The 22,099-nt window shown below is 47.3% G+C and overlaps 1 protein-coding gene across 4 annotated transcripts in view; it reads right to left on the bottom strand.

The window, feature by feature from the left end:
• LOC140396095 (protein-methionine sulfoxide oxidase mical3a-like) overlaps positions 1–22,099 on the bottom strand; it is a 1,213,674-nt gene that overhangs the window by 977,924 nt on the left and 213,651 nt on the right. For all 4 annotated transcript variants that reach the window (XM_072484207.1, XM_072484206.1, XM_072484208.1 and 1 more), the window contains 3 exons: positions 19,672–20,016; positions 10,753–10,960; positions 2,854–2,967 (listed from right to left, as the gene is read on the bottom strand). In XM_072484207.1, coding sequence (XP_072340308.1) covers positions 2,854–2,967; positions 10,753–10,960; positions 19,672–19,935 — 586 coding nt within the window. In that variant the 5' untranslated portion in view covers positions 19,936–20,016. The remainder of the gene's footprint in view (positions 1–2,853; positions 2,968–10,752; positions 10,961–19,671; positions 20,017–22,099) is intronic.

The raw sequence follows: 22,099 nt of genomic DNA on the forward strand, positions 1-22,099 counted from the left end.
GCCTCCCTCTGTACTGTAGTGATCCTATGATTCTATATCAGCACTCCACTCCTCATACACACTCATCCAGCCATTTACACAGCGATGACTCTCGGGAAGGAGGGATTTACACAGCGATGACACTCGGGAAGCATGGATTTACACAGCAATGATGCTCGGGATTGGGGGATTTACACAGCGATGACACTCGGGATTGAGGGATTTACACAGCATGGTAGCATTGTGGATAGCACAATTGCTTCACAGCTCCAGGGTCCCAAGTTCGATTCCGGCTTGGGTCACTGTCTGTGCGCAGTCTGCACATCCTCCCCGTGTCTGCGTGGGTTTCCTCCGGGTGCTCCGGTTTCCTCCCACAGTCCAAAGATGTGCAGGTTAGGTGGATTGGCCATGATAAAAATTGCCCTTAGTGTCCAAAATTGCCCATAGTGTTGGGTGGGGTTACTGGGTTATGGGGATAGGGTGGAAGTGTTGACCTTGGGTCGGGTGCTCTTTCCAAGAGCCGGTGCAGACTCGATGGGCCGAATGGCCTCCTTCTGCACTGTAAATTCTACGATATGAACTACGACACTCGGGATTGAGGGATTTACACAACAATGACACTCGGGATTGAGGGATTTACAGAGCGATCACTCTCGGGATTGAGGGATTTACACACAGCGATGACTCTCGGGATTGAGGGATTTACACAGCGATGACACTCGGGATTGAGGGATTTACAGAGCGATCACTTTCGGGATTGAGGGATTTACAGAGCGATGACACTCGGGATTGAGGGATTTACAGAGCAATGACTCTCGGGATTGAGGGATTTACACAGTGATGACACTCGGGATTGAGGGATTTACACAGCAATGACACTCGAGATTGGGGGATTTACACAGCGATGACTCTCGGGATTGAGGGATTTATACAGCGATGACACTCGGGATGGAGGGATTTACACAGCGATGACGTTCGGGAGGGAGGGATTTACACAGCGATGACACTCGGGATTGAGGGATTTACACAGCAATGACACTCGAGATTGGGGGATTTTCACAGCGATGACTCTCGGGATTGAGGAATTTATACAGCGATGACACTCGGGATGGAGGGATTTACACAGCGATGACGTTGGGGTGGAGGGATTTATACAGCGATGACGTTCGGGATTGAGGGATTTACACAGCGACGACGCTCGGGATTGGGGGATTTACACAGCGATGACTCTCGGGATTGGGGGATTTACACAGCGATGACTATCGGGATTGAGGGATTTACACAGCGATGATGCTCGGGATTGGGGGATTTACACAGCGTTGACTCTCGGGATTGGGGGATTTACACAGCGATGACTATCGGGATTGAGGGATTTACACAGCGATGACGCTCGGGATTGAGGGATTTACACAGCGATGATGCTCGGGATTGGGGGATATACACAGCGATGACTCTCGGGATTGGGGGATTTACACAGCGATGACTATCGGGATTGGGGGATTTACACAGCGATGACACTCGGGATTGAGGGATTTACAGAGCGATGACACTCGGGATTGAGGGATTTACACAGCAATGACTCTCGGGATTGAGGGATTTACACAGTGATGACACTCGGGATTGAGGGATTTACACAGCAATGACACTCGAGATTGGGGGATTTACACAGCGATGACTCTCGGGATTGAGGGATTTATACAGCGATGACACTCGGGATGGAGGGATTTACACAGCGATGACGTTCGGGAGGGAGGGATTTACACAGCGATGACACTCGGGATTGAGGGATTTACACAGCAATGACACTCGAGATTGGGGGATTTTCACAGCGATGACTCTCGGGATTGAGGAATTTATACAGCGATGACACTCGGGATGGAGGGATTTACACAGCGATGACGTTGGGGTGGAGGGATTTATACAGCGATGACGTTCGGGATTGAGGGATTTACACAGCGACGACGCTCGGGATTGGGGGATTTACACAGCGATGACTCTCGGGATTGGGGGATTTACACAGCGATGACTATCGGGATTGAGGGATTTACACAGCGATGATGCTCGGGATTGGGGGATTTACACAGCGTTGACTCTCGGGATTGGGGGATTTACACAGCGATGACTATCGGGATTGAGGGATTTACACAGCGATGACGCTCGGGATTGAGGGATTTACACAGCGATGATGCTCGGGATTGGGGGATATACACAGCGATGACTCTCGGGATTGGGGGATTTACACAGCGATGACTATCGGGATTGGGGGATTTACACAGCGATGACTCTCGGGATTGGGGGATTTACACAGCGATGACTATCGGGATTGAGGGATTTACACAGCGATGATGCTCGGGATTGGGGGATTTACACAGCGATGACTCTCGGGATTGGGGGATTTACACAGCGATGACTATCGGGATTGAGGGATTACACAGCGATGACGCTCGGGATTGAGGGATTTACACAGCGATCACTCTCGGGATTGGGGGATTTACACAGCGATGACTATCGGGATTGAGGGATTTACACAGCGATGACGCTCGGGATTGAGGGATTTACACAGCGATCACTCTCGGGATTGAGGGATTTACACAGCGATGACACTCAAGATGAAGGGATTTACACAGCGGTGACGCCTGGGAAGGAGGGATTTACGCAGCGATGAAGCTCGGCATTGAGGGATTTACACAGCGGTGACACTCGGGATTGAGGGATTTACACAGCGATGACACTCGGGATTGAGGGAATTACACAGCGATGACACTCGGGATTGAGGGATTTACACAGCGATGACTCGGGATTGAGGGAATTACGCATTGTTGTTGCACGCACAAAGACACACAATCTTCGAGCACCACTGTCAATTTCACTTACTTGGATTTTTCTGGCCTCTGGGTGGGAGTAACCCACGGAATTCCACATTTAGGTGTATCTCGATCCCCAGGATCAATGCAATCTTCAGCAGGACCAGCTGCAGTTGTCGGATACCTTTTAGTGCAGGAGTAATGTGTAACACTGTTAGTACAGGAGTAATGTTTAACATTGTATAGGAGTAATGTTTAACACTGTTAGTGCAGGAGTAATGTTTAACACTGTTAGTACAGGAGTAATGTTTAACAATGTTAGTACAGGTGTAATGTTTAACACGGAGTACAGGTGTAATGTTTAACACTATTAGTACAGGTGTAATGTTTAACACTGTTAGTACAGGTGTAATGTTTAACACTGTTAGTACAGGTGTGATGTTTAACACTGTTAGTACAGGTGTAATGTTTAACACTGTTAGTACAGGTGTAATGTTTAACACTGTTAGTACAGGTGTAATGTTTAACACTATTAGTACAGGAGTAATGTTTAACACTGGACAGGAGCAATGTTTAACACTGTTAGTGCAGGAGTAATGTTTAACACTGTTGGTACAGGTGTAATGTTTAACACTGTTGGTCCAGGTGTAATGTTTAACACTGTACAGGACTAATGTTTAACACTGTACAGGAGTAATGAAAGGGTCTGGAGATTTCACCGAGAACAGATCAATAACTGTTATAACCTGCCTGCTTACCATTGGCTGGGGACTAATGACAATCCCACAATCCTGTGGGAGTATGAGCTTCCCCAATGAGAGGGGCGGAGAAACCATTAGTAAACTCCAAGTATAAATAAAGCTGGCCAGTTTGGAACCAGCAGGAAGGAGTGTGCAGCAAGGGAAGTTGCTGCTGCTGTTATATATATATATATATATGTTAGATATATATATATATATATATATATATATGTTATTGTAAATAAATGTTATTACTTTGTATCCTTAAAACTCGTACTGGATTCTTCGTGGCCCTCACAAAACTGGCGACGAGGGTTAATGTGAATAGCTGTCTACACTGCTGAAGCCACCTCCCTGGATTTTTGTTGGATACAGGTTGGAAGTTGTTTTCTATTATACCATGCCTCTGTACGGACGTTTGGATGTTTTTGATGCTGCGCTGGAAAGCTGGAACCAGTACGTACAACGGATGCGTTACTATTTCTGGGCAAACAATATCACCGAAAACGAGCGCCAGGTGGTCATATTGCTCACCGCCTGCGGCCCGCATACGTTTGGGGTGATTAGGAGCCTTACGTACCCAGCTGCGCCGGACACCAAAACGTTTGATGAACTTGTGAATATAGTGGGGCAACATTTTAACCCAACTCCGTCCACGATAGTCCAGCGTTACCGGTTTAATACCGCTGAGAGGACCCCTGGAGAATCCCTTGCCGATTTTCTATCCAGGCTACGCAGGATTGCGGAGTACTGTGACTATGGTGAGACCTTGTCAGAAATGTTACGCGACCGTTTGGTTTGCGGTATTAACAATGCGGCCACCCAGAGAAAGTTGTTAGCTCAGCCAACATTGACTTTTCAACAGGCCATTCAAATAGTATTGTCCCGAGAGAGCGCAGAACGAGGAGTGCAGGAGCTACAGGGAATGGATGTGCATGCCTTGGGGCACAACCCCTTCCATCCGAAAACGTCCCCCCGCACTCCTGCGGTACCTTGGGCGAGGCGACGTACGGACCGACGCCAGTGGCCGTCGGACATTCCTCCCCGAAGGGAGCCTTCTCCAGAACCAATGGATGAGGAGCCATGTCTGTGTCAGACTTGTAGGCGCCGACCCCGTCGCGGACGCCGGTCCTGGGTGCGCGCCGTCGTTCTGACCAAAACTGGGACCAGCCCGGGGCCGTACCTTCCATGTGGATGAACCTGCGGCGACTACTCCTGAGGACGTGGAGACGGAGGACGACTGCCTGCAGCTGCATTGTGTGGCAGCTCCCCGTGTGGCCCCCATTAAAGTGACAGTACGGGTCAATGGTCACCCGCTTGAGATGGAGTTGGATACTGGCGCAGCGGTCTCCGTGATCGCCCAGAGGACATTCGACAGCATCAAGCAGGGTATACAGACCCTTACATTAACCGACTCACAGGCCAGGTTGGCCACCTACACGGGGGAACCACTGGACATTGCAGGAACTACAATGACCCCTGTTGTCTATGGACGCCAGGAGGGGCGTTTCCCACTTATCGTGGTGCGCGGCCATGGGCCCAGCCTGTTGGGTCGGGACTGGTTGCGCCATTTGCGGTTGCAATGGCAGCACATCCTCCAAACAGTTTCTGAAGGGTTGACTGAGGTGCTAGGACGATACCCAGATGTATTCCAGCCTGGTTTGGGGAAAATAAAAGGGGCCGTAGCCCGTATCCAAGTTGAACCAGGAGCTACGCCGCGCTATTTCCAGGCGCGCCCAGTGCCTTACACCTTGCCTGAGAAGGTAGAAGGGGAGCTCACTCGTTTGGAGAGTTTGGGTATTATCAGGCTCGTCCGTTTTGCTGACTGGGCAGCACCAATTGTACCTGTAATGAAGCCAGATGCCACAGTTCGCTTGTGTGGCGACTATAAACTTACAGTGATACAGTTTCCCGACTCGACCGATATCCAATGCCTCGCATAGAGGATCTCTACGCGAAACTTGCAGGTGGACTCTCGTTCACAAAATTAGATATGAGTCACGCCTACCTGCAGTTGGAGCTGGACCCTGCCTCCCGACCATATGATACCAGGAGGGGCGTTTCCCACTTATCGTGGTGCGCGGCCATGGGCCCAGCCTGTTGGGTCGGGACTGGTTGCGCCATTTGCGGCTGCAGTGGCAGCACATCCTCCAAACAGTTTCTGAAGGGTTGACTGAGGTGCTAGGACGATACTCAGATGTATTTCAGCCTGGTTTGGGGAAAATAAAAGGGGCCGTAGGACGTATCCAAGTCGAACCAGGAGCCACTCCGCGCTATTTCCGGTGGCGCCCGGTGCCTTACGCCTTGCTCGAGAAGGTAGAAGGGAGCTCACTCGTTTGGAGAGTTTGGGTATTATCAGGCCCGTCCGTTTTGCTAACTGGGCAGCACTAATTGTACCTGTAATGAAGCCAGATGCCACAGTTCGCTTGTGTGGCAACTATAAACTTACAGTGAATACGGTTTCCCGACTCGACCGATATCCAATGCCTCGCATAGAGGATCTCTACGCGAAGCTTGCAGGTGGACTCTCGTTCACAAAATTAGATATGAGTCACGCCTACCTGCAGTTGGAGCTGGACCCTGCCTCCCGACCATATGTAACGATTAATACACACCGGGGCCTGTATGAATATACACGGTTGCCCGTTGGAGTATCCTCTGCCTGCACAATTTTTCAACGTGTTATGGAGGGCATTTTGAGAGGTTTACCACGTGTGGCTGTCTACTTAGATGAGGTTTTGATTACAGGGACGTCGGAGCAGGAACATTTGGAAAATCTGGAGGCTGTCCTTAGACGCTTTTCGGAGGCTGGAGTCCATTTACGTCGCACAAAGTGCGTATTTCAGGCTAAGGAAGTAGTCTACCTCGGTTATCGGGTGGACCGCGAAGATTTGCACCCCGTCGCAGAGAAGGTGCGTGCGATTCAACAGGCCCCCGCCCCGACTGACACTTCGCATCTTCGTTCTTTTCTCAGTCTCGTAAACTATTATGGGAAGTTCCTCCCCAATCTGGCAACTACGCTGGCCCCTTTGCACCTTCTGCTAAAGAAAAATCACACCTGGGTTTGGGGTCAGCCGCAAGAAACCGCTTTCCGGCGTGTAAAGCAACAATTGTCGTCGTCTGGGTTACTAACCCACTCTGATCCTGGAAAGCCTTTGCTCGTCACATGTGATACATCCCCGTATGGTATTGGGGCCGTCCTGTCCCACAAGATGGAGAACGGGGCCGAGCGACCGATAGCTTTCGCCTCCCGCACATTGACTGCAGCGGAGAAAAGTACGCGCAGATCGAGAAGGAGGGCCTGGCAGTGGTTTTTGCGGTGAAACGCTTCCACCAGTACGTGTATGGCCGCCACTTCACTATCGTGACTAATCATAAGCCTCTGCTGGGACTTTTCAGAGAGGATAAGCCAATACCGCTCATTGCTTCTGCACGGATCGAGCGCTGGGCTTTGTTGCTCGCTGCATACGAGTATTCTCTGGAGAACAAACCAGGTAGGCAGATAGCAAATGCCGACGCACTGAGCCGATTGCCTTTATCGACCGGCCCCATGTCGACCCCCACGACCGGTGAGGTGGTTGCAACCCTAAATTTTATGGACACCTTGCCTGTCACGGCATCACAGATCCGTGAGTGGACCCAGATGGAGCCAGTCCTGTCAAAGGTTCGGCACATAGTCCTGTATGGTGGGCAGCATAGACAGCTCCCAGGCAGGTTGCGGGCATTTTCCTCCAAGCTGTCAGAATTGAGCGTGGAAGACGGCATCCTCTTGTGGGGGACGCGTGTGATTGTCCCGGAAAAAGGCCAGGAGCTGATACTAACAGACTTGCACAGTGGGCATCCAGGCGTGACCAAAATGAAAATGTTGGCCCGGAGTTATGTCTGGTGGCCAGGCCTCGACACCGACATTGAGAAGGTGGCCCAAAACTGCTCCATTTGCCAGGAGCATCAGAAGCTTCCGCCGGCCACGCCCCTACATCACTGGGAATGGCCAGGGCGGCCTTGGGCACGCTTGCATGCAGATTTCGCAGGCCCTTTTCAAGGATCCATGTTCCTTCTATTAATTGACGCCCAGTCTAAATGGCTAGAGGTGCATAAGATGCAGGGGACAACGTCCTGCGCAACAATTGAAAAGATGCGTTTGTCTTTTAGTACGCATGGCCTCCCCGAGGTGCTGGTCACGAATAACGGCACTCCATTCACCAGTGAGGAGTTTGCGAAGTTCACAAAGATGAACGGCATAGGCCATATCCGCACTGCCCCTTACCACCCGGCTTCAAATGGGGTGGCGGAGTGCAGTGCAGACATTCAAACGAGGCCTAAAGAAGCAGTCTTCCGGATCAATGGACACGAGACTGGCTCGCTTTTTGTTTACGTATAGGACCACCCCCCATGCGGTGACTGGGGTAGCTCCCGCAGAACTCCTAATGGGCCGGAGACTTCGCACCCGCCTCAGTATGGTTTTCCCGGACATTGGCGCAAAAGTACGCCGCACACAAGAACGGCAGGGACAGGGATTTTCTCGGCATCGGCCGATTCGGCAGTTTGCGCCCGGTGACCCAGTGTTCGTTCGGAATTTTGCTGGTGGTGCCCAGTGGGTCCCTGGCGTAATCTTTCGCCAAACGGGTGGCCTCCTTCTGCTCTGTAAATTCTATGATAATCTATGATAATCTTACCAGGTGCAAGCCCAGGGTCGTCTCCAGCGCAAACATGTAGACCACTTTCGGTCCAGAAGACTATCCCCTCAAAAGATTCCCCGCCCCCGGAGCTCATTTCTACAGCCGCAGAGACCAGAGACAAGGGAAGGTAGTCCTCACAATCTTCCACTGGTGCCTCACTCGAAGCCTGCGCAGGTCGTTACAGAACAGAATGGAGATAGAGACGCCGAGATGACAGAGGCAGCAGACTCTGACTCCGAGATGGAGACACAGGACGCATCAGAGGGGGAATCCTCGGGTCCATGGGCCGTGGATGTACAACCGTTGCACCGTTCATCATGGAAGCGCCGGTCTCCGTCTCGTTACACGCCGCCTGATCCAGCGCCACGTGCAAGTGGTGTCCGGCCTGCGGCAAAACGAGTCCGACGCCCTCCTTCGCCAGGGTCTTCGGTGGATTCCTTGGACTTTGGAGGGGAGGGATGTTATAACCTGCCTGCTTACCATTGGCTGGGGACTATTGACAATCCCACAATCCTGTGGGAGTATGAGCTTCCCCAATGAGGGGGGCGGAGAAACCATTAGTAAACTCCAAGTATAAATAAAGCTGGCCAGTTTCGAACCAGCAGGAAGGAGTGTGCAGCAAGGGAAGTTGCTGCTGCTGTTATATATATATAAGTTATTGTAAATAAATGTTATTACTTTGTATCCTTAAAACTCGCGCTGGATTCTTCGTGGCCCTCACAAAACACTGTTAGTATAGGATGTATATCAGTTCATACAGGAATAATGTTAAACCATGTCCCTGCAGGAATAATGTTTAACAGTTAGTGCAGGAGTAATGTTTAACAGTTAGTGCAGGAGTAATGTTTAATAGTTAGTACAGGAGTAATCTTTAACCCTGTTAGTGCCGAAGTAATTTTGAATACTGTTAGTCAGAAGTAATTTTTAACTCTTAGTTAGAAGTAATTTTTTACATTGTTAGTGCAGGAGTAATGTTTAACACTATTAGTGCAGGAGTAATGTTTAACACTGATACTAGCAGAGTAATTTTTAACACTGCTAGTGTCAAAGTAATTTTTAATCCAGTTAGTACAGGAGTAATGTTTAACACTGTTTGTATGGGAGTAATGTTTAACAATGTTACTGCAGGAGTAATGTTTAACAATGTTACTGCAGGAGTAATGTTTAACACTGTTAGTATGAGAGTAATTTATCACACAGTAATGAGAGTGCCAAAGTAATTTTTAACTCTGTTAGTCAGAAGTAATTTTTAGCAATGTTAGCCAGAACTAATTATTGTTAGTTGCAGGAGTAATGTTTAACATTATTAGTACAGGAGCAATTTCTAACAGTTCGTACAGGAGTTGTTTAACACTGAGTACAAGAGTAATATTTAACACAGTTCATTTCGGAATAATGTTTAAAGTTGTTAGTACAGGAGTAATGTTTAACACTGCTAGTGCAGGAGTAATGTTTAACACTGTAAGGACAGAAGTAATGTTTAACACAGTTAAGGCTTGAGGAATGTTTAACACTGGTAGTATAGGAGTAACTTTTAACACTGTTAGTACAGCCGCAATGTTGAACATTCTTAGTACAGGAGTAATGTTTAAAACTGTAAATACAGGTGGAATGTTTAACACTGTGTACAGGTGTAATGTTTAAAACTGTAAGTACAGGAGGAATGTTTAACACTGTGTACAGGAGTAATGTTTAACACTGTTAGTACAGGTGTAATGTTTAACACTGTTAGTACAGGTGTAATGTTTAAAACTGTAAGTACAGGAGGAATGTTTAACACTGTGTACAGGAGTAATGTTTAACACTGTTAGTACAGGTGTAATGTTTAACACTGTTAGTACAGGAGTAATGTTTAACACTGAGTACAGGTGTAATGTTTTACACTGTTAGTCCAGGAGGAATGTTTAACACTGTTAGTACAGGAGGAATGTTTATCACTGTTAGTACAGGAGGAATGTTTAACACGGAGTACAGGAGTAATGTTTAACACTGTTAGTACAGGTGTAATCTTTAACACTGAGTACAGGTGTAATGTTTTACACTGTTAGTACAGGAGTAATGTTTTCTACTGTTAGTGTTAAACATTACTCCTGTACTGTTTGTACAGGGACAACGTTTAACACTGTTTCAGATAGGCTCAGTTAGTGTCGGCGAGAGTCAGAGTGAATTAGTCCGCGTGGATCACTTTGAGTCTATGAGGGTCAGCGACGGTCATTAAGAAGAGAAAAGATGGTGAGAATAGGGGAGGGTCTGTGAAAGACTACGACTGTCCGGGTGGGATGGAGAGGAGGTGAGTGTTCATTAGAGTAGGGAAGAGTCGAGAGAGATGGAGTGATAGGCCCAGAGGGACGGGGAGAGATGGGGTAAATAGGAAACTATGGTGAGAGTTTGGGAGCACGTAGGAGATATAGGGAGAGTGGATAATATTGGGAGAAACAGAGGGAATCCAGCAGAGTGCTGGGAAACACAGTGATCCTGTCACAATTTCTTTCTCTGAATTAAGTGTAACAGAAGGCAGGGCAATAATAGGATGGATGGACTGTGACTCACTGATATGGTCAATGGCTCCAGCGCAGAATTTCCCGTAGATTTTCTTGGCCCCCAGGTTCCGCAGATCCTGAATTGTGTACGGCCACAAGTGCAAGACATTATTTCTGGAGAAGGTGTCCCGTTTCTCCACAATGATAGCTTTGGCTCCGAGGAATCCCAGCTCAATGGCTGTGCGCAGGCCACATGGACCAGCTCCAATCACCAGACACTACAGAGAGCAACAGAAGATGAAGTTAGTGAGGGCAAGACGAACACTAAAGCAGACAGTACCTCATGGTTTGGGGGTGTCTGGGGGTTGTGGCAGGAGAGAGTGCTGAAAGAGACATTACTGAATGGTTAACGAGCTGACACAGCTCAGAAAGCACAGATGGGAGACCAGACCTTAGGTTAAGCATCACCCAATCACTGCGTTCACAGAACGGGGAGCAGAGGGCACGAGGGAAGCCAGAAACAGGTGGGAGAGCAGTGTGCACGGTAAAGGGTGTACACTCTCATTAGAACTTGTTCACATACAGGAGGTGGGAAAGCTGATCAAAACCATACAGGAACCTAGACATTCCATCAGATGGGAAAGCTCTGCTAAACGTTTATTGAACATTGGATTTGGGAATAATCTGGATTGTAGAATGGTATTAGAATGTCTCAGCGACAACCTAGAAATTCTGGGTAAAACATTAGAAAGCACATATATTAGTTGTTTACATATCCAGATATATCTTCCAGCTCTCTGCTCTAAACCAACTTTCCAAAAATGATCTAAAATTATGCTGTGAGTTGCTTCGGTCTGGCTCCAAAGGTTGTCAGAAACCTGGGCTTTATGAACAATTGGTTTGGAGACTGGACAGTTTCAGGGTACAATCAGACTGGAGAGATTCCAGTGTATGAAACACTGGGCAGATTCCAGTGTACAATCAGACTGGAGAGATTCCAGTGTATAAAACACTGTGCAGATTCCAGTGTACAATCAGACTGGACAGGTTGCAGTGAATAAACAGACTGGACAGATTCCAGTGTACAATCGGACTGGACAGATTTCCGTGTACAAAACACTGGGCAGATTCCACAGTATAATCAGACTGGACAGATTCCAGTGTACAATCGGACTGGACAGATTTCCGTGTACAAAACACTGGGCAGATTCCACAGTATAATCAGACTGGACAGATTCCAGTGTACAATCAGACTGGACAGTTTCAGGTGTACAATCGGACTAGACAGATTCCAGTGTACAATCGGACTGGACAGATTCCAGTGTGTAAAACACTGGGAAGATTCCAGAGTATAGTCAAACTGGACAGATTCCAGGTGTACAATGGGACTGGACAGATTCCAGTGTACAATCAGACTGGGCAGATTCCAGTCTACAATCAGACTGGACAGATTCCAGTGTGTAAAACACTGGGCAGATTCCAGAGTATAATCAAACTGGACAGATTCCAGGTGTACAATGGGACTGGACAGATTCCAGTGTGCAATCGGACTGGACAGGTTCCAGTGTACAATCGGACTGGGCAGATTCCAGTGTACAATCGGACTGGACAGATTTCAGTGTGTAAAACACTGGGCAGATTCCAGAGTACAATCGGACGGGAAAGTTTCCGGTGCACAATCGGACTGGACAGATTCCAGTGTATAATCAGACTGGACAGATTCCAGTGTATAAAACACTGGGAAGATTCCAGTGTACAATCAGACTGGACAAATTCTTGTGTACAATCAGAGTGGTAGATTCCAGTGTACAAACAGACTGAACAGATTCCAGTGTACAAACAGACTGAACAGATTCCAGTGTACAATCAGACTGGACAGATTTCAGTGCACAATCAGACTGGACATATTCAAATGTCCAATCAGACTGGGCAGGTTTCAATATATAAAAGGACTGGACAGATTCCAGTGTACAATCAGACTGGAAAGGTTACAGTGTACATTCAGAATGGGCCGATTCCAGTGTTCAATCAGACTGGGCAGATTCCAGCGCAGAAACATACTGGACAGATTCCAGTGTACAAAGCAGTCTGGACAGATTCCAGTGTATAGAATGGCTGGGCAGATTCCAGTGTACAAAACGACCGGAAAGGTTTCAATGTACAAATCAGATTGGACAGATTCCCGTGTATAGAAAGACTGGGCAGATTCAGATTCCAGTGTACAAACAGACTGGAACGGTTACAGTGTACAAATTAGACTGGACATAATCCAGTGTACAATCGCACTGGACAGATTTCAGCATATAGAAAGACTGGGCAGATTCCAGTGTACAATCAGACTGTACAGATGTCAGTGTACAATCAGTCCACACAGATTCCAGTGGATAATCAGACTGTACAGATGTCAGTGTACAGTCAGGCTCTACAGTCAGACTGGATAGGTGGCAGTGTACAATCATACTGGACAAATTCCAGTGTACAATTGGAGTGGAAAGGTTACAGTGTACATTCAGAATGGGCCGATTCCAGTGTACAATCAGACAGGACAGATTCCACTATACAATCAGACTAGACCGATTCCACTGTACAATCTGACTGGACTGATTCCAGTGTACAAACAGACTGGACAATTCCACAGTACAATCAGACTGGATAGATTCCACTGTACAATCGGACAGGACAGATTCCACTGTACAATCAGACAGGACAGGGTAGCAGTAGAAGGGTGTTTTTCTGAATGGAAGGTTGTGACTAGTGGTGTTCCACAGGGATCTGTGCTGGGGCCTCTGTTGTTTGTAATATACATAAATGATTTGGAGGAAAATGTAGCCAGTCTGATTATTAAGTTCGCGGATGACACCAAGGTTGGTGGAGTGGCAGATAGTGTTGAGGATTGTCAGAGGATACAGCAGGATAGAGATAGGTTGGAGACTTGGGCAGAGAAATGGCAAATGGAGTTTAATCCGGACAAATTTGAGGTAATGCTTTTTAGTAGGTCTAACATAGAGGGGAAATATACCGTAAATGGCAAAACTCTTAGGAATATGGAAAGTCAGAGAGATCTGAGCGTGCAGGTCCACAGATCTTTTAAGGTGGCAACACAAGTGGACAGGGTAGTCAAGAAAGCATACGGAATGCTTGCCTTCATTGGGCTGGACATAGAGTATAAAAACTGGCAAGTCATGCTAGAGTTGTATAGGACCTTGGTACGGCCGCACATGGAATATTGCGCACCATTCTGGTCACCACACTACCAGAAGGATGTGGAGGCTTTGGAGAGGGTGCAGAGTAGGTTTACCAGGATGTTGCCTGGTCTGGAGGGTGTTAGCTACGTGGAGAGGCTGAATAGACTCGGGCTGTTCTCATTAGAAAGATGGAGGTTGAGGGGTGACCTGATAGAGGTCTACAAGATTATGAGGGGCATGGATAGAGTGGATGGGCAGGCACTCTTTCCCAGGATGGAGGGGTCAGTCACCAGGGGGCATTGGTTTAAGGTCCGTGCGGCAAAGTTTAGAGGAGGTGTGCAAAGCAGACCTTTTACGCAGAGGGTGGTGAGTGCCTGGAACACGTTGCCAGGGGAGGTTGTGGAAGTAGATACAATTACGGCGTTCAAAAGGCATATTGACAAACACATGGATAGGATGGGTATAGAGGGATACACAAGGAAGTGCTGAGGGTTTTGGCCAAGGATGGTATCATGGTCGGCGCAGGCTTGGAGGGCCGAAGGGCCTATTCCTGTACTGTATTGTTCTTTGTTCTAATCAGTATGCACAGATTCCAGTGTACAATCAGTCTGGACAGATTCCAGTGTACAATCAGTCGGACAGATTCCAGTGTACAATCAGACTGGACAGATTCCAGTGTACAATCAGTCGGACAGATTCCAGTGTACAATCAGACTGGACAGATTCCAGTGTACAAACAGGCTGGACAGATTCCAGTGTACAAACAGACTGGACAGATTCCAGTGTACAATCAGTCGGACAGATTCCAGTGTACAATCAGACTGGACAGATTCCAGTGTACAAACAGACTGGACAGATTCCAGTGTACAATCAGACTGGACAGATTCCAGTGTACAATCAGTCGGACAGATTCCAGTGTACAATCAGACTGGACAGATTCCAGTGTACAAACAGACTGGACAGATTCCAGTGTACAATCAGTCGGACAGATTCCAGTGTACAATCAGACTGGACAGATTCCAGTGTACAATCAGTCGGACAGATTCCAGTGTACAATCAGACTGGACAGATTCCAGTGTACAATCAGACTGGACAGATTCCAGTGTACAATCAGTCGGACAGATTCCAGTGTACAATCAGACTGGACAGATTCCAGTGTACAAACAGACTGGACAGATTCCAGTGTACAATCAGACTGGACAGATTCCAGTGTACAATCAGACTGGACAGATTCCAGTGTACAATCAGACTGTACAGATTCCAGTGAACAATCAGATTGGACAGATTCCAGTGTACAATCAGATTGGACAGATTCCAGTGTACAATCAGACTGCACAAAGTCCAGTGTACAATCAGACTGGACAGATTCCAGTGTACAATGAGACTGTACAGATTCCAGTGTACAATCAGGCTGGACAGATTCCAGTGTACAATCAGACTGGACAGATTCCAGTGTACAATGAGACTGTACAGATTCCAGTGTACAAACAGGCTGGACAGATTCCAGTGTACAGACTGGATAGATTCCAGTGTACAAACAGACTGGACAGATTCCAGTGTACAATCAGACTGGATAAATTTCATGTATAAACAGACTGGACAGATTCCAGTGTACAAACAGATTGGATAGATTCCAGTGTACAATCAGCCTGGACAGATTCCAGTGTACAATCAGTCGGACAGATTCCAGTGTACAATCAGACTGGACAGATTCCAGTGTACAATCAGTCGGACAGATTCCAGTGTACAAACGGACTGGACAGATTCCAGTGAACAATCAGATTGGACAGATTCCAGTGTACAATCAGACTGGATAAATTTCATGTATAAACAGACTGGACAGATTCCAGTGTACAAACAGATTGGATAGATTCCAGTGTACAATCAGACTGGACAGATTCCAGTGTACAATCAGACTGGACAGATTCCAGTGTACAATCAGACTGTACAGATTCCAGTGAACAATCAGATTGGACAGATTCCAGTGTACAATGAGACTGGATAGATTCCATGTACAAACAGACTGGACAGATTCCAGTGTACAATCAGACTGGATAGATTCCATGTACAAACAGACTGGACAGATTCCAGTGTACAATCAGACTGGATAGATTCCATGTACAAACAGACTGGACAGATTCCAGTGTACAAACGGACTGGATAGATTCCAGTGTACAGACTGGATAGATTCCAGTGTACAATCAGACCGGACAGATTCCAGTGTACAATCAGACTGCACAAAGTCCAGTGTACAATCAGACTGGACAGATTCCAGTGTACAATCAGACTGTACAGATTCCAGTGTACAATGAGACAGTACAGATTCCAGTGTACAATGAGACTTGACAGATTCCAGTGTACAATCAGACTGGACAGATTCCAGTGTATAAACAGACTGGACAGATTCCAGTGTACAAACAGATTGGATAGATTCCAGTGTACAATCAGACTGGACAGATTCCAGTGTACAAACGGACTGGATAGATTCCAGTGTACAATCAGACTGATTCCAGTCTCTGCGACATTGATCCTCATTCAACATCAACTCAGAAAGGTTCATATAGAAGGGGCACTGGCCTCTAAACATTTGTTTCATGGAATCATATACTTACAGTGCAGAAGGAGGCAATTCGGCCCATCGGGTGTGCACCGGCCCTTGGTACAAACAGACTGGACAGATTCCAATGTACAAACAGACTGGACAGATTTCAGTGTACAATCAGACTGGACAGATTCCAGTGTACAATCAGACTGCACAAAGTCCAGTGTACAATGAGACTGTCCAGATTCCAGTGTACAATCAGACTGGACAGATTCCAGTGTACAATCAGACTGGACAGATTCCAGTGTACAATCAGACTGTACAGACTCCAGCGAACAATCAGACTGTACAGATTCCAGTGAACAATCAGACTGGACAGATTCCAGTGTACAAACAGGCTGGACAGATTCCAGTGTACAGACTGGATAGATTCCAGTGAACAATCAGATTGGACAGATTCCAGTGTACAATCAGACTGGATAGATTTCATGTATAATCAGACTGGACAGATTCCAGTGTACAAACAGATTGGATAGATTCCAGTGTACAATCAGACTGGACAGATTCCAGTGTACAAACGGACTGGATAGATTCCAGTGTACAATCAGACTGATTCCAGTCTCTGCGACATTGATCTTCATTCAACATCAACTCAGAAAGGTTCATACAGAAGGGGCACTGGCCTCTAAACATTTGTTTCATGGCATCATATACTTACAGTGCAGAAGGAGGCCATTCGGCCCATCGGGTCTGCACCGGCCCTTGGTACAAACAGACTGGACAGATTCCAGTGTACAATCAGACTGGACAGATTCCAGTGTACAATCAGACTGGACAGATTCCAGTGTACAAACAGGCTGGACAGATTCCAGTGTACAGACTGGATAGATTCCAGTGAACAATCAGATTGGACAGATTCCAGTGTACAATCAGACTGGATAGATTTCATGTATAATCAGACTGGACAGATTCCAGTGTATAATCAGACTGGACAGATTCCAATGTACAAACAGACTGGACAGATTTCAGTGTACAATCAGACTGGACAGATTCCAGTGTACAATCAGACTGCACAAAGTCCAGTGTACAATGAGACTGTCCAGATTCCAGTGTACAATCAGACTGGACAGATTCCAGTGTACAATCAGACTGTACAGATTCCAGCGAACAATCAGACTGTACAGATTCCAGTGAACAATCAGACTGGACAGATTCCAGTGTACAAACAGGCTGGACAGATTCCAGTGTACAGACTGGATAGATTCCAGTGAACAATCAGATTGGACAGATTCCAGTGTACAATCAGACTGGATAGATTTCATGTATAATCAGACTGGACAGATTCCAGTGTACAAACAGATTGGATAGATTCCAGTGTACAATCAGACTGGACAGATTCCAGTGTACAAACGGACTGGATAGATTCCAGTGTACAATCAGACTGATTCCAGTCTCTGCGACATTGATCTTCATTCAACATCAACTCAGAAAGGTTCATATAGAAGGGGCACTGGCCTCTAAACATTTGTTTCATGGAATCATATACTTACAGTGCAGAAGGAGGCAATTCGGCCCATCGGGTGTGCACCGGCCCTTGGTACAAACAGACTGGACAGATTCCAATGTACAAACAGACTGGACAGATTTCAGTGTACAATCAGACTGGACAGATTCCAGTGTACAATCAGACTGCACAAAGTCCAGTGTACAATGAGACTGTCCAGATTCCAGTGTACAATCAGACTGGACAGATTCCAGTGTACAATCAGACTGGACAGATTCCAGTGTACAATCAGACTGTACAGATTCCAGTGTACAATCAGACTGTACAGATTCCAGTGAACAATCAGACTGGACAGATTCCAGTGTACAAACAGGCTGGACAGATTCCAGTGAACAATCAGACTGGACAGATTCCAGTGTACAAACGGACTGGATAGATTCCAGTGTACAATCAGACTGATTCCAGTCTCTGCGACATTGATCCTCATTCAACATCAACTCAGAAAGGTTCATACAGAAGGGGCACTGGCCTCTAAACATTTGTTTCATGGCATCATATACTTACAGTGCAGAAGGAGGCCATTCGGCCCATCGGGTCTGCACCGGCCCTTGGTACAAACAGACTGGACAGATTCCAGTGTACAATCAGACTGGACAGATTCCAGTGTACAAACAGACTGGACAGATTCCAGTGTACAAACAGACTGGACAGATTCCAGTGTACAATCAGACTGGACAGATTCCAGTGTATAATCAGACTGGACAGATTCCAGTGTACAAACAGACTGGACAGATTCCAGTGTACAATCAGACTGGACAGATTCCAGTGTACAATCAGACTGGACAGATTCCAGTGTACAATCATACTACACAGATTCCAATGTACAATCAGACTGGACAGATTCCAGTGTACAAGCAGTAAAAATAGTCGGTATAACGGAATTGTTTGAAGACACAGTAAGCAGGGTCGAAAAAGGAACTAGTTAGTGGAGTGCATTTGGAATTGCAAAAGAAATCCGATAATGTGCCACATAAATGTTGATCTTATTGTGCTGAGAACCTTTAACTTCACACCCAGCCTAGTCCCATTCTCTCTCCCACACCCTGCACCCTTTACTATCCCACCCAGTCTGAACCCACCCTCCCCTCAGTCTCCGCACCCTTTAATATCGCATCCTCTAATTCCACTCTCTCCCCCACACCCTGCACTCTTTACTATCCCACCCAGTCTGAACCCACCCTCCCCTCAGTCTCCGCACCCTTTAATATCCCACCCTATAATTCCACTCTCTCCCCCACACCCTGCACTCTTTAATACCCCACCCTCTAATTCCACCCTCTCCCCCACACCCTGCACTCTTTAATATCCCACCCAGTCTAAACCGACCCTCCCCTCAGTCCCTGGACACCTTTAATATCCCACCCAGTCTAATTCCACTCTCTCCTTCACATCCCGCATCCTATAATATCCCATCCAGTCTCATCACACATGCCCCCATTTGTACCCGAACCCTTTAATATCCCAACCTCCTATCCTGTAGATGCTCTCTGGGACAGAACCTGGAATAGTAATGTTATGCTGACCTGCGATGAGTTCATACATTTGTCAATATGGTGGTCAGAAGCTCAATTTACGTATTGGCCATAGTTGAATGTTTGCCAAGCATGCCTGGTACAAAAATCCAGTAATGGTACAAGGGGGTCAAGGGGCCTTCTAAGTTGCTGTGTTTGGAGGATGTGAAGGGAGCTCCAGTTTTACCTTTGTATTGGCACAGGCGATGTTCTTCTTGTAGTCCTTGTGACTTGCACGTTTGTCCAATTTTGAGAAGAGTGCTTTTGCTTTCCAGTAATTGAGTTTGGATTTAAGCTTGGGGTAAAAGCTGGGAAAGTTGACTTTGCAGATGCCCAGAATCTCACACAGGTCTTGAAAGCCTTTGAAGGTGCCTTTACATGTTGTCGCCTGAATGAAGGTATCAAACAGCAGGTGGGATTTCTCAATGGTCGGTTTCTCTCCATCTCCCATGGTGGATAGGCACTGTCCCGGGATACAGGGCTGCACAATTTACTTCTTCCCCTTCAGCTGACAGTCTCGCTCATTGTGACCCTTCAGGAAGAAAGATTAGAAGCAGGATTAGTGTGGTTCAGTGCCTGCTGAGCATCAGTCTCCTCACACTGTCTGGCAGCAACCCTCCCACCATGCTCCCTCCAACATCCCATTCACCACAAGCAGCTCAGTCGCTGGGAGAAAGCGGCTCTCTCACTCTCTGCCCACAGTTTCCCGGTCTTTCTTGCCATCGGGATTTCTACCGTGGGGCGGGGACAGAATCAGAAGATCCTGCCGCCATCCAAGGGTGGAATTCTCCGCCACCGTGAATCACGCCAATGGGGGGGGGGGGGAACGACGGAAAATCCCACCCATTGTTTCAAATGTTAATCCAGCCCCTCACACAATAAACACTGACATTCTCTGCGACATTGATCTTCATTCAACATCAACTCAGGTAGGTTCAGACAGAAGGGGCACTGGCTTCTAAACATTTGTTATACTTACAGTGTAGGAGGCCATTCGGCCCATCGAGTCTGCACTGGCCCTTGGAAAGAGCACCCGACTTAAGCCCACGATTCCACTCCATAACCCAGTAACTCACCTTATTTATCGTGGGCAATCCACCTAACCTGCACATCTTTGGACTGTGGGAGGAAACCGGAGCACCCGGAGGAAACCCACGCAGACACGGGGAGAACGTGCAGACTCCGCACAGACAGTGATCCAAGCCGGGAATCGAACCTTGGACCCTGGCGCTGCGAAGCAACTGTGCTAACCACTGTGCTACCGTGCAGTTTCACATGAGAAATAAACGCTGCCCTTCAACAACAATAGTATCTTTAACATAATTATAATTATAATTGGTTATTGTCATACGTAGGCTTCAATGAAGTTACTGTGAAAAGCCCCTAGTCACCACATTCAGGCGCCTGTTCGGGGAGGCCGGTACGGGAATTGAACCCGCGCTGCTGGCCTTGTTCTGCATTACAAGCCAGCTGTTTAGCCCACTGTGCTAAATGATGAACCATCCCAGCTGGTCGAGTATTACAAAGCAGAGTATAAACACCAAGTCACATGAGGAAATAGATCAAAAGCTTGGTCAACGATCCAGGTTTTAAGGAGTGTCTGGGAGAAGGGATGATGTGGAGATGCCGGCGTTGGACTGGGGTGAGCACAGTAAGAAGTTTTACAACAGCAGGTTAAAGTCCAACAGGTTTGTTTCGATGTCACTAGCTTTCGGAGCGCTGCTCCTTCCTCAGGTGAATGAAGAGGTATGTTCCAGAAACACATATATAGACAAATTCAAAGATGCCAAACAATGCTAGGAATGCGACCATTAGCAGGTGATTAAATCTTTACAGATCCAGAGATGGGGTAACCCCAGGTTAAAGAGGTGTGAATTGCATCAAGCCAGGACAGTTGGTAGGATTTCGCAGGCCAGATGGTGGGGGATGAATGTAATGCGACATGAATCCCAGGTCCCGGTTGAGGCCGCACTCATGTGTGCGGAACTTGGCTATAAGTTTCTGCTCGGCGATTCTGCGTTGTCGCGCGTCCTGAAGGCCGCCTTGGAGAACGCTTACCCGGAGATCAGAGGCTGAATGCCCTTGACTGCTGAAGTGTTCCCCGACTGGAAGGGAACATTCCTGCCTGGTGATTGTTGCGCGATGTCCGTTCTTGGCGCGATAGCCAAGTTCCGCACACATGAGTGCGGCCTCAACCGGGACCTGGGATTCATGTCGCATTACATTCATCCCCCACCATCTGGCCTGCGAAATCCTACCAACTGTCCTGGCTTGATGCAATTCACACCTCTTTAACCTGGGGTCACCCCATCTCTGGATCTGTAAAGATTTAAGCACCTGCTAATGGTCGCATTCCAAGCATTGTTTGGCATCTTTGAATTTGTCTATATATGTGTTTCTGGAACATACCTCTTCATTCACCTGAGGAAGGAGCAGCGCTCCGAAAGCTAGTGACATCGAAACAAACCTGTTGGACTTTAACCTGGTGTCGTAAGACTTCGTACTGGGAGAAGGGAAGCGAGGTAGCAAGACTGGCAGGTTTAGGGATGGAATTCCAGAGCTTGGGATCCGGGCAGCTGAGTGCACGGCCACCAAAGGCGGAGCGTTTCAAATCG

The sequence above is a fragment of the Scyliorhinus torazame genome, chromosome 19 (assembly GCF_047496885.1).
Source record: "Scyliorhinus torazame isolate Kashiwa2021f chromosome 19, sScyTor2.1, whole genome shotgun sequence".
Classification (NCBI taxonomy): Eukaryota; Metazoa; Chordata; class Chondrichthyes; order Carcharhiniformes; family Scyliorhinidae; genus Scyliorhinus; species Scyliorhinus torazame.